Source organism: Miniopterus natalensis, chromosome 9 (genome assembly GCF_054644295.1).
Source record: "Miniopterus natalensis isolate mMinNat1 chromosome 9, mMinNat1.hap1, whole genome shotgun sequence".
In the NCBI taxonomy this organism is placed as follows: domain Eukaryota; kingdom Metazoa; phylum Chordata; class Mammalia; order Chiroptera; family Miniopteridae; genus Miniopterus; species Miniopterus natalensis.
The window spans coordinates 10,632,281-10,649,484 of record NC_142089.1 but is presented as its reverse complement, the minus strand read 5'-3'; the positions used below and the strand labels follow the sequence as shown (position 1 = coordinate 10,649,484).

The window sequence follows — 17,204 nt, the reverse complement described above, 5'->3', positions numbered from 1 at the left end:
GGCTGAATCAGCAATCCCATTCCATACTGACTCCCTTCTGCATTGACTCAGAGAGGGACATCGGCCTTTGCCTGAACAATCCCCTTGGTGGAGAACTTGCTGCCTCACAAGGAGTCTATTGTCAACTATCTTGGATCCCTGGCACTTCGCCTCCTTGGCCCTGGTTCTGCCCCTGAGGAAAGAGCTGGATATGGTGCCCTTCTGTGCATCTCAGTAACCCCCTTTCAGTTCTGCCAACCAAGAGTCCACCTAACTCCGATGGAAGGAAGAAACATTATGGTGGCTGGAAAGGGTGCAAGGTCATCTTTTCCTCAAGATGGGAGGAAGCTGTCTATGTGCGAGGCAAATGGGATGGAACTTGAAGAGAAAAGAGACTGTAGATAGTGGAGAGGAAGGGATGGATGTAGGATCCTCCGTGGGACCATGTGCTGCAGGGAGGTGGGCCTTAGCCTAAGCCCCCGCCAGTCATGGTGGTCCTGTTCCCCCGGCCAAGGGGTGTCTTAGGAATGAGCATGTGAGCCAGCTCTGGCCAGTGAGCTATAAGGGAAGCTCTGCTGTGGGACTTCAGGGAAGTCTTCTCTTAAGAAGCACAAACTGAGAGGGTCCCTTTTCTGCCACTGACCTGGAGGTGATGCAACTGTTGAAGCCCTGTTGCTGCCACCAAGACCAACACATGGAGAGCAAAGCCACAGAGAAGTGGAGCCAGAGCTTTGATCTAACTGTACCTGAAGGCACCCCAGGCTTGAACTTCCGGTGAATGAGATGATAAACCTTACTGTGTAATCCCAGTGAATCGGCTGTTGGTTAAGTACCACCACCAAGAGCATCCTAACAGATGCATAGATAAAAACGGCACGAATGAGGGCTCTTTCAGTGACAAGTGCAGAAGCCCACTCGTAACGCACTTAAGCAAAACGTAGAATGTGTTGGTTCAAATAACTGAAAAGTTCCGGGTTGGCTGGATCCAGAGACTCAAATCATGTGCAGCATGGTCCCCCGGATCTCAGGGGCTTCTCAGTCATCCCCGGCACACCCTGCTCTTTTCCAGACAGACCCCCCGACAGGATCTGCTGCCTTTCAGTTCTGTGGCCACTGATCAGTCACTGAAGACCCTTGAGCCCCATTTCCCCATCTGCTCAATGTTTGCCATGTACAAAGAGCTCCCAAGAACACATAGATTAAGCAATGTAGCCAATATTTACTGAGTGCCTACTCTCTGCCAAGCCCTTTGTATGCCTTATCTACTCAAATCCTTGCGATAACCCGTGGCACAGACAGCTATCTATACCCCAGTATTTGTTCCATCCATTTTTTCTTGGTACTAAAACCTCTCCTTTTTAGCTGGGCACACAAAAACTACATTTCCAAGTTCTCCTCGCAGAGGTAACCATGTGGCTAAACTCCAGACAAGGGAGAGGAAAGGGAAGTGTCACATCGAACCCCTAGGGAATGTCCTTAAAGGGAAAGAGACACATCTTCCTGTACTCCCTTCTTCCTTCTTGCTGGCTGGAATTCAGTCAAGATAGCTGGAGCCCCAGCAGTGATTGTGGATCACGAGGTAGACAGAAGCCAGATGCTGAGGATGGCAGAGCAGCATGATAAACGGGGCTTGGGCCCCCGGTGGCTTCGAAGCCACACTGCACTTCCTACATCTATAATAGAGAAATGATTTCTTTTTTGGTCATTTTTGTTATTCCCAACTGAACCCAATCTCAACTGCAATCCTGACTCCCCTATCCTAGCTGTCCCTACCCACTTCGCTGCTTTGTTTTAACAATTTGCATGTTTATCACTGGTCTGCCATCCACAGTACGTAAGGGCACCAGGGCAGAGGCTTTCTGTTTTGTCTACTTCTACATCCCCAGCTTTTCATTTCTGCCTGATACACAGTAGATGCTCCATAAATATTTGTCGAATAGATGAACTGAAGAGCCGCCAGCCCTAAAGGTATGTAACATCATGATTTTACAGATGAAGATGCTGAGGCTCAGAGAGGACCACACGAGCAGGAAGTTATGGAGCCTGGGTGCGAGGTGAACCCAGGAAGTCTGTCTCCTGGACACACGCTCTTAAACACTAAGCTGCCACCCGGTGCAGAGAAGCCCCTCGAAATGCCTCTCACTGGGCCTGTACCCTGCCTCCAATGGGACAGGCTGAACTTCCTCACGGAGGAAATGTGAGCAGGATGTAAGGCCAAGAGGATTCTCTGAGGCCTAGTTACTAACAGGTATTGGGAATGAAAAAGGAAAATCTCATGTTTCCTTGATTTTTAAAAAAAATATATCTTTATTGATTTCAGAGAAAGGAAGGGAGAAGGAGAGAGAGAGAAACATCAATGATGAGAGAGTCATTGATCGGCTGCCTCCTGCACACCCCTGACTGGGGATCGAGCCCACAACCCGGGCATGTGCCCTGACCGGGAATCGAACCCCTATCTCCTGGATCCTAGGCCAATGCTCAACCACTAAGCCACGCCCGGCCGGGCTCACGTTTCCTTGATTCTAAGACACACCATAAATTTAATTGGTAGTAGGGAAATAAACACTCCATTAAACATATACATTGATCATAAACAAGTCCCGATTTCAGAAACATTATAACGGGGGAAATCTACATCTTCAGTTGAGGCCACAGATGTCCAGTCAACATTCCTCTGAGAAACTGCTAGAGACCTTTTCTTAAATCTTCCTCGAACGGCTGTAGTTTGGCCAATCTTTTCTGTAAAAGAACCTAAAACAAGGCTGGGTTGTTCGATGTCCACCCCCACCTACATCTCCACCGGAGTTAATCACTCCCTTCCTTCCTGTACCTCCTGCACGCCTCTTGCTTTCAGGCTGCAGTGTAATTTATGTGTTTACATACCTCCTCGCTAAGAGTCTGGGTTGGAGAGCCCAGGATCACATCCTGAGGCCTGTCCTGTTTGCCTCCGAGGCCCCAGCACAGGGTCTGGCCCCTTACAGGCTCTCGGTGAATGTTTACTAAGGGAATGCAGGAATGAATCGATGAGCCAAGACGTGGAAGAATGGGTGAATGGTGATGCCTACACCTGTCAGAGCCGCAGCCACAGTTGTGTGTGTGTGTGTGGGGGGGGGGGGGGGGGTGGGTGTGGGTGCCCATGTATGGCCACATCCCTGGTAGAACCCACACAAGTCTCCAGGGATTGGAGCATCAAAGAAGAGAGGGGGCAAAAGACAGGCCTCCTTCCAAGCACTAGGGGGAAGGTATTGGTTATATGACCTTGTAGAAAAGAGCTGTTTTTACATGGGGGGAGAGGACCAGCCTCTGACTCTGTTATGGCCAAAAACTTCAGTGTCTCATCAAATGTGGGAGGAAACCTGGTGCTGCTAACCTCACCTTCACCCTCCCCAGCTCACAGGCAGGAAGAAGGCAAGACACATTTTCTCCCCAAAATATGCAGCAGCGGCGGTTGCCATGAGCACTAGGATCCTCATGTTACTTGACATTCGTTTTTTTTAGAAGTGCGGTTGCCATGGTAACTAAATACTGTTTGCCAGACCGAAGATGAATCTCTGGCTGAAATGTGAAGAGATGAGGCTCTTTCTAGACATCTCCTGGAGTGGCAGGGTGGGACCAAGCCTTCCACCTCTGGACTCAATAAACATCAAAGAATTCAATCGAATTGCACTGAAGCAGCCTGGGGAAAAATTGGCTGATGGGAGGGGAGCTCAGCTCCCATGTGCCTGCCTGGGGTGGGGGGCTGCCTAAAACCCTCCTCAAAGCCACCCCAGGCTCTGTCGACACTGCCTGCCACGTAGGCGCTTTCACACAGTAATCACTGTTGCTTGCGGCACATAGCTCAACAACAGACAAACATAGCCATAGTCCATTCATTCAAAAATACACAGTTAAATACATACATATATATACACACACATACAGTTGACCCTTAAACGACATGAGTTTGAACTGCACAGGTCTGGCTAACATGGATTTTTTTCAATATACATTGGACCTCCACATCCCCAGGTATCCCATCTGAGGATTCAATCAATCGAAAACAGTACGTTGGAGCACCCCATGCCCTTCTTGGTGACCTCATGGAAAACGGTATTTCCATCTGCGGCTGGGAATCCACACGTGTGGAGGCCAACTTCAGTTATACATGGATTTTCAACTGCACAGAACTTGGTGAGGAGGGTTCAGAGCCTGGCTATATTCGCAGGTGGCACTGGTGTGAACGGGTTCGGATTGGTTAAGGGTGTGAGGGAAACAGAGGAGTCAAGATTAATGCTAAAGTTCTGGGCCTGAGTAACTGGGAGGTTGGCATGGCCATCCCAGGTTTGGGCATTTTCATTTGACCTCCAAGAAGAGGGTAGGAAAGAGTCTGGAGCTCAGAGGAGAGATCGTCTACCCAGAGAATCTGGAGGTTGTTAGCTTATAAGATGATATTTCAAGACAAGAGCCTCAATGCGAGCACCAAGAGAGCACGGGGCAGGCCCACATCTCAAGGCCACAAGGAGAACTCGGCAAAGGAGCTTGAGATGAGCGGTCGCTGAGGGAGAAGGACACCAAGCGACATAAAGGAAGTGTGTTCAGAAGGAAGGAGTGGTCAAGAGTTAGAATTAAACGCTGGTGGGAACTCAGGAAGGTGAGCAATGAGAATCCACTACCGGATTTTGCAGCTCGGAGATCATCGCTGACCTTGAGAAGCACAATGGAAGCCCAGGACGGATGTGAGTAGACCCAAGAGAGTAAGAGAGAAGGAACTGGACCCAAGAAGCAGAGGACACTTTTTCAAGGTTTGCCATAAAGAAAAGCAGAGAAATAAGCATCAGCTGAAGAGTCTACGTAAGATCGAAGGGTTTTAGTTTTTCTTTGTGTCTTGTCTGATGGAAGAAATTATAGCTTGTTTGTATGCTGATGATCCGAGAGAGGAGAGGGGGAACTGATAACACAGAAGAAAGTGCAGGGCTCTCTGGAGTGAGACCCTGAGGAAGTGGCCAGGGGTGGGCTCCCGGCTCCAGCGGAGGGGCCGGGTTCAGGCGGCCCATCCACAGCAGCGCCAGGGAGGCCATGGATGGGCACAGATGCGGGCGGGCGGGTGCCGTGCTGCTGAGGCTGGGGAAGTCCTCTTCTGTAGCCCCAGTTTTCTTGGGGGAGTAGGAAGCAAGAGCTTCAGCTGAAAATAAGAACCCGTAAGGAAGCGTGGGGGTCTGAAGAGAGAGGGGGAGGTGTGAAATCATCACGCAGGAGAGGGAGGGTGAATGGACTGGGGAAGCGTAGTAGGCTTGCCTGGCAGCGGAGGGTTCACTGAAGACGAGTGGCTGCGAGTGAATGTGGTGGGACCTGTGGTTTCTGTCTCTCTCCAGCCTGGCTGAGCTGCGGGGCGCAGACATAGAGTAGGGGTCAGCTGGATGGAAAGAGATCGGGGAATTTGCTCAGGTCAGTGAAATAAACTGGGGGGAAGGAAATGAATGCACTTAAGGGGCTTGTGAGAGGCAGAATGATGGTGCCCCCAAAGACATCTACATCCTAATCCCTGGAGTCTCTGAATGTATTAGATTACACGGCAAACAGGAATGAGAATTAAGGCCTGCAGATAGAATTAAGGTTGGTAATCCGTTAACCATGAAATGGGGAAATTGTCCTGTAATGTCTGGTTAGGTCAATGCCATCCCAGGGGGCCATATATGTGGCAGAGGAAGGGCGAAGAGGCAGAAGCAGAGAAGTGGCAGAAAGAGAAAGATTCAGCCTGGTGTTGCTGACTTGAGAGGGAGGAAGAGTCGATGACCTAAGGGACATGGGTGGCCTTGAGGAGCTGGAAAGGCAAGCCACAGATTTTCCCCTAGAGCCTCAAGAAGAGACATGGCCCTACCGACAGCTCGATGTCAGCCCAGCAAGACCCATTTCAGACTCTGACCCCGAGGACTGTAAGAGAATAAATCTGTGTTGTTTTAAGCCGCTAAGTATGTGGCCACTTGTCATAGCAGCAACAAGAAACTAACACAGGGATATGCAAGGAAGTCATGGGTTGAAGCTGACTGAGAAGGGAAATGAGCTCTGAGGACCAGGTGGAGTCAAAGAATGTGGGAGATGGGCCACCGGAAGGTGAACTCGTATACTGCGGGACGCTTTAAGCTGACATTACGAAGGAGCTGCAGTTGCTGGTAATGGCAAGGTCAGGGGTACGAGAGTGGGAATGCGCGCTGGTATCGGGGAGCACAGGGTCCTCGGAGGCTGCAGTAGGACGCCGGGATGTTGAAGGACCGTTTTTGTGGATCCTGAGATCAGCAAGAGTGAAGCAGGAGTGGGACCGCGGAAAACAGGGAGCCAGGAGTTAGAGTCTTTAGGAAAGAGGGTCCCTAGGGCTGTAAGACGACCGTGGCAGAGATGTCGTCCAGCGACACGGGAGATCTAGAGAGGAAAAGGGGACTTTGATTTGTGGACAACACCAGGGAACAACAGGGACATCTAACCCACTGCAGGCCCAGTGGTTGAGGGGCGTGGGACAGGGACCAGCCATCCACTGAGAGGGCTGCAGGAAAACACTGCATGGAAGGGCCATCATTTAACCCCTACCGACCTATCCTATGTAACCAGCCCCCAAATGCCTCCCCATGACCCCATCACCCAGCACTCACGCGCTCCCATGTGCACTGGATCGGGACTGGCCCTGTGTGACCAATAGAATGTGTCCGAGAAACACTCCATGGCTCTGCGACAAAGCAGAAAAGGCTTCGTAGTTTCCACTTTGGCCTCTTGGCTCGTTCACTCTGGGAAAAATCAGCCACCATGCCACAAGGACACTCAAGCAGTCCCATGAAGAGAAACTGAGGCCTCCGCCAACAGCCAGCGCCATCCTGCCAGGCATGTGGGTGAGCCATGCCCGAGTGGACCCCCAGTCACACTTGACCCTTCAGATGACCCAGCCCCAGCCAGCATCTGCCTGAAACCTCATGAGAGACCCCGGAACTGCCCAGCTGAGTTGATCCCAAATTCCTGAGCCACAGAAACCATGAGAGGCAATGAGATGGTTATTGTTTGGGGATGATTTGTTACACATGGAAAACTAAGACACTAGGTCTTTTTTTTAATAGCCCCTCCCCTGGCAACCCCCTCCAAGGAAATTACTTCCCCGGGCAGGTGGCCTCTGATCCCTTGACTAAATTAGGAGCACTCTGTGCTCCACACCACATAATTAGATAATTATTTGCCCAACGGTTTCTTTATTGCCTATTCCTGTGACACATATCCCTCTCCTAAATAAGACCATAAGCCCCAGAGGGGCCACATATGCCCTGTGCCTGCCACATAGCGAGTGTTCATTTGTTGAGAAGCCATTTGTTGAGTGGCTGGCTGAGAGCATGAAGAGTGACCATATGTGGTTACATTAGGGGGTCAATTGGAGAGATTTACACTGAGATGAGGGTCAGTGCAAAAGGGAGCCAACCTGGACATCCCCTCCTCTGGCCCAGTCTCTGATCCCAGCTGCTCTGGCTCAAGGCATGGTGGGCTGCAGGTGTCTCCTCTTACCAGTCCCATTCCTGAGACCCTAATACTGGCCTCGGTTTAGACACTCTGCTTGGTAAGCAAACATGATTTTGCTTTGAACTTGATGGTGATTTGATGGATGCACCAAGGGCTTATCTCTCAAATGCAGGCGCCCTGAAGGTAACATTTCCATCCATCATCTTTCTCATCTCCTGCTCCATACCACTCAGTAATTGCGCATCTGACTGTAGACGAATGCTATTCTGAAGTCTCCTTGATGTTTAAAATGCTTCAGAACAAACCGTCGCTTTTGTCACATTCCTCTTTTTCTTTATTCCTTAGTTATAAATACGCCATTTTTTCCTAAGGTTAAGAGCATGCCAGACCGGTTTTAGTTACTAGCTGTGTGGCCTTAGGGAAATGATTTAACCTCTCTGAGCCTAATCTCAGTTCCTTCATCTATAAAACAGGAACTAATAGTTCCTTCTTTGCAAAGGTAATCGTGAGGATTGGCTACAAGAAAGGAAAAGGTTTTGCATAATGCCTGGCGCATAGCAAACTTTCAGTCAATATCGGTTTGTTACTGTTAGAAATGAGCAGGGCCAGACAAATTAGAAATGAGTACAGCTTCAGACAGATCCACAGCAGACTTCTGGGTGTCCATGCGCATTCCAGAGCACACAGACTCTTCTTTGAAAAAACATGCACCCATGAAGTACACCCATCTAGCACCAAAAGGCACCCCCCCATAACTGAGATCCAGCCACACAGTCAATCATAGTTCATTCCTATTCACCACCTATATAATCACTTACAGCCACCTGGGGATTAAGAAAATTATGCTTTAAGAGCCCCGGAAACCTTGCCAAAATCTCTCTAGAAGAAACAGCCTTGCAGAGAAACATTGTACCAATTGCTGTCTACATCTTTCAGAGAGGAAAGGCAGGCAACCCAAGGTCACGAAATGAGTCACTGTCGGAAGTGAGACTTAAAAAGAAAGCGTATGCGCTGGCCGTTAAGAACAGTGCACCGAGCTGCCATCAGTCAGGGATCTGCTCTAAGCTGTCTTTCCTGCAGCGGGAAGGGTGCAGTTGGAGTCAGATGGCGGGGGCACGGCTCGCTCAGCTGCCCACCTACTAGGCCCCAGACGCCGGGCAGGGCAAGCGGAGTGGACAGTGTGACAGAGATGCAGTCCCTTCTCCGTCACCAGGGCGGCCCTACTGGGGGGGACTGCACTCGGGCACGAATCCCAGCAGGCGAGGAGCCGTCTTCGGGGGAGGCTACAAGAGGAAAGGCTTCCGTGCCATTAGGTGTCCCCGCAGGGTCTATGTTTGAACTCAGCACCCGCCGAATAAAATGAACCCTAAGATGGCAGAATGTCCAAACGATGGCAAATTAGTCCCAACTTCCTCAACTGGCAGAAAACAGTTACTGAATAAATGCATGAAAATATGCATTAATTAATCAATCGATATGCACTGAGGTGCTTTTACATTCCCAGCAACAAACGATAATGGGACCAAGTGAATATAAGAATCTTGAGCACAGTTATCAACCATCAGAAACCACTGAGGCGAGATTTCTCTTAGACATGGGAGATTAAGACAAACTCCCCCTTCCTTCCCCAAGCCTCACTAAAATGACGATAAAAGAATAAAAGTGGCCTAAATGACAGGGAAAAGAGAGAGAGGCGACGACAGCAGCTGAGAGGTGCTAACATTTTGGAGGATGGGAGACACATGGACAAGGGGTAACAAGCTCGGCGGAGTGGAGAAGATGGGAACCCAGCAAGAATGCGGCCACAGCGTGCTGGCAACCCAGGAATTCAGGCAGCGGACTCTCCGATTAGAAGGGCACAGGTGGAGCCTAAAACCCCAGGAACGGGTGAAAGCTCGCGGTGAGACCCCCAGATGCCCGCCCCTCTCCCGAGCAGCGTGAAGATACCCACCCTGCCCCTCGCACCAAAAGGCTGAAGCTTTACTCTCTGGGGAAACTGACCCGAAGAACCTCTGGACCGAGGACCCTGGACACGGCCGAGGGTCGGAGGCCCCAGGCTGAGCACGGACTGCCTGGCAGCCTGCACACCACGGAGTGAGATGGGAGGACCCAGCTCCGCTCACCAGGGCCCCCCGGGCAGAGGCCCTAGCAGTTCTCTCCGGAGACACCAGCCGGCCCAGAAGAAAAGACCTACACACATTTGAGGGCTGTTAAAGGAAAACCAGAGCAGGGCAATAGAGCAGGTAGAGTGATGAAAGCAGATTCTAACCAGAAACTATCACAGTCGGGGAAAAGACCTCACGTAGAATGGGTCTCAGTGCCAAATGCAGCGGGGATGAGTGGGGATTTACAGCCAAGGAGCAGGTGGGGGTCGGTGGTGGGAAATTACTAAGTAGAAACATCAAGGGCAAGAGGGATTCCGACTTGACAGGAATCCTGCTGCAGGCAGGCAGGGTGATCAGATATCGAGGGTTGGGAGCTCTGACTTAAGATTCTTGCTAAAACTGGGCAATGCAGGCCTGGCTGGGATGGGACTGCTGGAGAAACGGGCTCAGGGAAGCCTGGCTGATGTCTGATCGAGGAGAGAGTCTTAGCGAGATCACACTACATGAGAGACTGAGGTGCGCACAGAACAAGTCCTGTTCACCTCCCTCCCCCTGAGTCAGCGTCCGCGCTTCTCAGGAGCCAGGACTGCCAGATGTCAGAGGAAAACTGTAGGCACGAAAGTCAAAGACTCACATTTTTAAAAATTAATTATAAAAAAATTAAAAACAGGAAAAAGGAACTCAGGGAGCCGAGGAATGCATAAAACTGAAGAGGGCTTTTAAAAACAACTATAATTTAGCCCTGGCCGGTGTTGCTCAGTGGTTAGAGCATCAGTCCACACAGGGAAGGGTTTAGGGTTCATACCTGGGTTGCAGGTTGGTCCCTGGCCCCAGTCGGGGTACATGCAGGAGGCAACCAGTCAATGAGTCTCTCTCGTGTAGATGTTTCTCTCTCTCCTCTCTCTCTCTCTCCTCCCTCCCTTCCATTCTCTCTAAAAATCAGTGGAAAAAATATCCTCAGGTGAGGATTAATAATAACAACAACAACAAAAACAAACCAGAAAATAACAAATGCTGGCAAGGGTGTATAGAAACTGAAACCCTCTTGCAGTGTAAAATAATGCAGCAGCTATGAAAAACAGTGTGGTGGTTCCTCAAAAAATTTAAAATAGAGTTACCATATGGTCCAGCAAATCCACTTCTGGTTATATATCAAAAGGAATTGAAAGCAGAGTCTCAAATTGATATTTGCACACCCATGTCCACAGCAGCATCATTCACAACAGCCAAGAGGTGGGAGCAACCCAAGTGTCCATCAATGGATAAACAAAATATGTTATATACATACAATGGAATATTACTCAGCCTTAAAAAGGAAGGAAATTCTGACACATGCTACAACATGGAGAAACATCGAGGACGTTATGCTAAGTGAAATAAGCCAGTCACAAAAGGACAAATACTATGTGATTCCACTTAGAGGAGGTATCTACAGAGGTTAAATTTATAGAGACAGAGGGATGAATGGTGGTTGCCAGGAACTAGGGAGAGGGAAAGATGGGGAGTTGTTTAATAGACAGAGTTTTGATTTTGCAGGATGAAAAAGTTTGAAGACAGGTTGCACAACAATGTGAATAGACTTAACAACAGGAAAGGTACACTTAAGAATAGTTAAGATGATAAATTTTATATGTGTATTTTACCACAATTAAAAATTAAAGCAACTATAATTAACATTCGTAGAGATATCAGAGATGATACTATGTCCATAAACAAGAAGAGGATGCTATAAAAAAAGAACAAGAAATTGCTCTTAGAAGTGAAAAATTATGAGAAGAGACACAAAAAAATCTAAGAGAAAAATTGAAAGATTAAGTTGAGGTAACGGTCCAGAAAATAGAACAAACAATTTTTAAAATGAAAAATTGGAAAGAACATTTTGAAAAATTAAGAGTATCAATCCAAGAGGCCCAATAGCCAACTAAAATAGAAAAAAACAAAACCAGAAAACAGAATGGAAGAAATCAGCACAAAGACATGTCCCCAAAATTGATTTGCAGATTAAAAGACCCACCAAGTGCCCAGAGTAAATGCTCATTATTACGAAACTTTAGACCTCTGGAAAATTCTAAAAACTGCCAGAGAGAAAAATTGGCTCACAGATAGAAGATTAGGTGTCCAAATGCCATTTGACTTTTCAACAACAGCAGTGAATCATGTCCTCAAAATTCTGAGGGAAATTTATTTCCAATCCAGAATTCTACACCCAGCACAACCATCAATCAAAGCTACTGGACTATATATGCTCTGCCAAAACATGGAAATAAATCAAGGGGGGGATGGGGCAAGGGATCCAGAAAACTGGATCCAGCCCAGGAAAGAGGCAAAGGAAATTCCTAGGATGGTGGCAGAGAAAAGTCCCAACACAATAGCTGTGTAAGTCTATAGGGTAAGCAGTTCAGATTGGAGTCCAGGGGGGAGGCCTCCAAGAGGGTTGTGTCTCTAAGAAAACACGTAGACCTAAAAGATCACCTGGTACGTTCGACCAGGTTGGACAGTTGGGGGATGAATGAGCGATAGGTATGCAAGGAAGTTTTTTGGTTTCTTTTTAGGTATGCAGGGAAAGCGAAATGTTGTCCAATAAGGGAAACAGAATTGTAGCGCGCTTCAAGGCCCAGCTTTGAATATTTGCGTAGTCATAATAAACAAACACTCAATAATGATGCCAGGACATGTGTGACGGGGCAAATAAAAGGGCATTAAGTCTTCATCTTCCATAGCAGGGAGGCAATAGATCATGTCTTAAAAAGTGGGAAATCTGAATTGGAAGTGTTATTTAAGGACACATATGACAGAAGTGCCATCTAAAATGTGTAAAAGAGTGGTTGTCTTTGGAAGTGAACAATGAGACGATGGAAGCTCTGAAGGCAGCTGAGCCCTCTAAAGGAACAAGTTTGGAGGGAGACGAGCAGAAGGCCACGCCCGGGGGTGCATGGAGAAGCCTGTGAGTGAGGAGTGGTCCCGGGGGTGGGAAGTGGTAAGAGAATCCCTGCCAAGGGAGCCAAGGTGAGCGGTTAACAAGGGCTAACAACGCCAAATGCTGCTTTGAGGTCCAGGGGACTTAACCTAAAGACACACTATTGCATGCTGTGATCTCACACAGTCCTGGGTGACCTCTCTCCTCTCCAACCGCGGCCCCCAAGAGGATTTTTCAAAAGCTATGGGAACAACACAGAACCAGGACTGGGGAGCAAGCCTAGGGAGGCTCCAACGTGCAACACACACCTGTCTGTGGCTTCTTGTTGTTTCTTGGTCTCTGGTAGGCAGGAGGCTTAGTTATCAGATAAAATGCGTGCAATACTTCAGACATACTTATACTAAAAACTGCTGTTTATCTGAAACTCAGATTTCACTGGGTGTCCTGTGTTAACCCTAGCAAGTTCAGGAGCTACCCTTGGAGGTATCTCGGCCTTGCAAACTGAGACTTTGCTGTTGGCCGCTCCCACCAGCCCCTGACATTTGGGGGGAGGGGAACCCCAAGGCAGTAAGGTCCAGAGGGTGAACCTAGGAGACCCAAGGCAGGAGACAGCAGGATTTTTCAATGAACTGTCCTTCAAGTCAAAAACCACCTGAAGCCCGGCCGGGCGTGGCTCAGCGGTTGAGCGTCGACCTAGGATCCAGGCGATTGGGGTTCGATTCCCGGTCAGGGCACATGCCCGGGTACGGGCTCGATCAACGACTCTCTCATCATTGATGTTTCTATCTCTCTCTCCGTCCCTCTCCTTTCCTCTCTCCGAAATCAATAAAGATATATTTAAAAAACAAAACAAACAAAAAAAACACCTGAAGTCCTTGCTATAAAGGGGAGCTGGTTGAGCTAATGTCTTCATTAACCCCCAGGGGCAGATCTGGTGCCATGAAAAGCACATGAATGATCTCTGTGCTTCTCAGGGCATGTTCTCTCGTGGGGAAATGAGGTCAAATCTACGTTACCGGGGTGAGAACAGGGGGAGACTTCCATGTCCTTCCTGTGTGATTTTTACCACAAGCACGAAGTTGCTTTTATAATCAGCAAAAGGCACTAAAGACACTTCCATATTGAAAATAAAGCAAGGCTGCAGTGGACCAGTAATATGTGAGGCCACGCCAAAACCAAGGTTCTGCAATCCTACGTAGCTTCTTGGTCTTTATTTGCATGTCATTTTAGGAGCATTCAGCGATGCAGCCTTGTTGTGAGTTTTCTGCCTTTATTTCCCCAAGGATTCTGAACCCAGCCACTCTCCCTAGTCCTGTTCTCTGCCCTGCATGTTGCCCCCACTGTGGAGCCCATCCCTGCCCCCCTCTCCGAGGTCCATTGCTGTGGTCTGGCGGGGTCCAACCGAGACTCTGCTCATTCCTCACCTGGAGGGCTCCCCAGATGACCTGTTCTGAAGCCAAGGAGCGGGCTTAGGCAGAGCCGACTGCAGTAACCCCTGGGCCCCTATTAGAGCAGACCTGAGGTTCTAGGGAGCTTGTGCCTTAACAAATCCTGAAAGGGACAACTGTCTTCCCAGCACACTAGAACCCCTCCCTAGTTAGAGCCCCCACTGGAGGGCCCCAGGGGAGGGTGGCAAATGCCCCACCCATGTGCAGCATACGGTGGACTCCTGGGTCACCCCAGCCTGAGTGGAACCCAAGTTCCACCTCCTACCAGCCCCTGTGACCTTGGGCAAGTCCCTTCACTGAGCCTGGGCTGTCCTGAGGATTAAAGAGATAATGAATGCAAACCGGTGGGCGCTGGGGAATACTGGAGGGATTCACAATTTGGAGTTTTATTTGTTTAATCCTCTGGCGAATCCAGAGGCTGCCCTCTGGCCAGAAAGAAGGGGCTGTTCATCTGCTATGCCCACAGGCCTCTGAAATGCTCTGGAAGTTTCCCTCGCCCTCCTAGGATACCCTTCCCTGCTTGGAGCCAAGCGAGGGGCACCAGCCGCCACCGGAGCAGCGACTTGGCCTCCCAGCTCAGGCGAAGCTGCCTGGCCCACGACCTTGGAAGAACCTGGGAGAAAGCTTCACCAGGCGACAGTACTTTTCCACTGCACTGCTCAGGCCACCTCAGCTGGCTTTCCGCTGTGCAGACAGGAGGCAAGTGAGCCAGCCAGGCCGGCCCCATCAGGAACCCACCCAAAACCACTCCTAGAAATGGGGGTAAGGCCGCGCCGCGCTGAGCGCCTGGGGGCATCCTAGAGAGAGAGGAGGGGGTCCCTGAAGCGGCGAGAGGGGCCTGGGGGCCACCAGCGAGGCCAGGGAAATTTGCATTGGCAAAGCCCCCCCCCCCCCCCCCGCGCACATGTCAGGAGATTGCAACTCCTTAAGCCCCCCCCCCCATTGCTCCGGTGACAATGATGAAACCCGCCCCACCGCGCCTGTGCCGGGTCTCGGGCAGGAGGCGCGCCGGCCGGCGAGGGGGAGGAGAGAGGAAGGCGAGGGGAGGGGACAAGGGAGCAGCGGTCCCGCCCGGTGATGCAGGCAGCCCTGGGAGGTGGAGCCGCGACGCCCGAGGAGTCCCCTCCGCAGTCGCGCGCTCCGTCCGCCCCGCGGAGCCGCCGGCCGCCAACCCCGCTCCGCAGGCCTCGCCCCTGGCGCCTCAGTTTGGGCGGCGGGGACCGCGGGGTGCACCCTGCTCGGGCCGGGGGCGCCTCCTCCAGGCCGAGCCCCTGCCCCTGCCCCTGCCCCTGCCCCTCCTCGCTTCCCGGACGGCAGAGCGGCCCCCGGGGGAAGCCGTTCCCGGACGCTCGGCCGCCGCCCGAGCAATCCCGGCGGCCGGCCCGGCTGGGCACCGGGCATCTGCGAAGCCAGCCCTGCCCGGCGCCGGCCACCTCTGGGCGCCGCTGTCTCCGGGGCCGTGGACTTCGCGCCCTTCCCTACCCCGGCGGCCGGCCCGGACGCCCGGGCGCGCGCGGAGACCCCCGCGCCCTCGGCCGCCGCCGCGATGCTGCCCTGGAGACGCAGCAAATTCGTGCTGGTGGAAGATGAGTCCAAGTGCAAGGCGAAGAGCCTGAGCCCCGGGCTCGCCTACACGTCGCTGCTCTCCAGCTTCCTGCGCTCCTGCCCGGACCTGCTGCCCGACTGGCCGCTGGAGCGCCTGGGCCGAGTGTTCCGCAGCCGGCGCCAGAAAGCGGAGCTCAACAAGGAGGACCCGACCTACACCGTGTGGTACCTGGGCAACGCCGTCACCCTGCACGCCAAGGGCGACGGCTGCACCGACGACGCCGTGGGCAAGATCTGGGCGCGCTGCGGGCCGGGCGGGGGCACGAAGATGAAGCTGACGCTGGGGCCGCACGGCATCCGCATGCAGCCCTGCGAGCGCGGCGCCGCGGGGGGCCCGGGGGCGCCGGGGGCGCGCCGGCCCACGCACGCCTACCTGCTGCCGCGCATCACCTACTGCGCGGCGGACGGGCGCCACCCGCGCGTCTTCGCCTGGGTCTACCGCCACCAGGCGCGCCACAAGGCCGTGGTGCTGCGCTGCCACGCCGTGCTGCTGGCGCGGGCGCACAAGGCGCGCGCCCTGGCCCGCCTGCTCCGCCAGACCGCGCTGGCGGCCTTCAGCGACTTCAAGCGCCTGCAGCGCCAGAGCGACGCGCGCCACGTGCGCCAGCAGCACCTCCGCGCCGGGGGCGCCGCCGCCTCGCTGCCCCGCGCCCCGCTGCGCCGGCTGCTCAACGCCAAGTGCGCCTACCGGCCGCCGCCCGGCGAGCGCGGGCGCGGGGGGCCGCGCCTCAGCAGCATCCAGGAGGAGGAGGAGGAGGAGGACCGCGACGCGCAGGAGCCCCAGGAGGGGGCCCCCCAGCCCGAGCGGGCCGAGGTGCTCAGCCTGACCCGGGAGCTGAGGACGTGCAGCCTGCGGGGCCCCCCAGCGCCGCTGCCGCCCGCGCAGCCCCGCCGCTGGAAGGCCGGCCCCAGGGAGCGGGCGGGCCAGGCGCGCTGAGGGGGACCCCGCAGGACTCTCGGCCCCGGACCCGGCCGGCCTGACTCAGCCTCCAACCCCGGCCCTGCCCGCTTGGCTCCTCCTTGGTCCCTCGGCCCTTGCCCCTCCCCCCCCCTTGGTCTCCGTTGTCCGTTCTGCGCCTCACCCTGGCTCAGGGTGACGCCTGATATGCCCTTGATTATTGGGGGACAAGTGGGAGGGAGTATTCAGTCTTCACCTCTCCCCCCGTCAGGAGTTTCTGGGCGCCCTCCACTGTGGAAATGCCTCCTACGCTTTACGCCAAGTCTCTTTGATAGACCAAAAAAATCCTCTTAAAATAAGGGGGGAGAAGTTTCCAGAAATCCAGGAGGGTGACTGTGGCCCTTGGCCAGGTGGAGGCAGTGGCCCTGCCCTTGGCCAGTCTAGCCTTTCTGCCTGGGGTGAGACCCGCCCTGGTGAGCCAGTCTCCTAACCGAAGAATAGTGGCCCTGGAGAACTGAGGCCAGGCGCAAGGTGGGAACTGAGTCCCCAGCCATACACACAAGGACGAATTCTCAGGCCCTGTGCCTGGCTTTCTACCCCTTGGAGGACTCCTGGGACTCCACCGTTCTGCCTCTGGTGAAGACGGGGAGGGTCTAACCAACTCAAACAACAGCTGAGGCCAGGTCGCAGCTCTCTGCACCAAACCTGTGCCCTGCACCTGGCATCCCCACAGGACTCCTCATCCTCCCCATGTCTCTGCAGACAGCTGTGTGTGGTTGCCC

The 17,204-nt window shown here is 52.7% G+C and overlaps 1 protein-coding gene across 1 annotated transcript; it reads left to right on the top strand.

The window, feature by feature from the left end:
- Positions 1 to 15,251: 15,251 nt before the first annotated feature.
- Positions 15,252 to 16,461, top strand: FAM43B (family with sequence similarity 43 member B). Its single transcript, XM_087820804.1, has one exon. It carries the CDS (start codon positions 15,466 to 15,468, stop codon positions 16,459 to 16,461), a length of 996 nt encoding a protein of 331 aa, XP_087676930.1. The 5' UTR covers positions 15,252 to 15,465.
- Positions 16,462 to 17,204: the final 743 nt, after the last annotated feature.

Excerpts from the sequence above, each read along its gene's own strand:
- FAM43B (XM_087820804.1), top strand. The coding sequence starts at position 15,466 with ATGCTGCCCTGGAGACGCAGCAAATTCGTGCTGGTGGAAGATGAGTCC.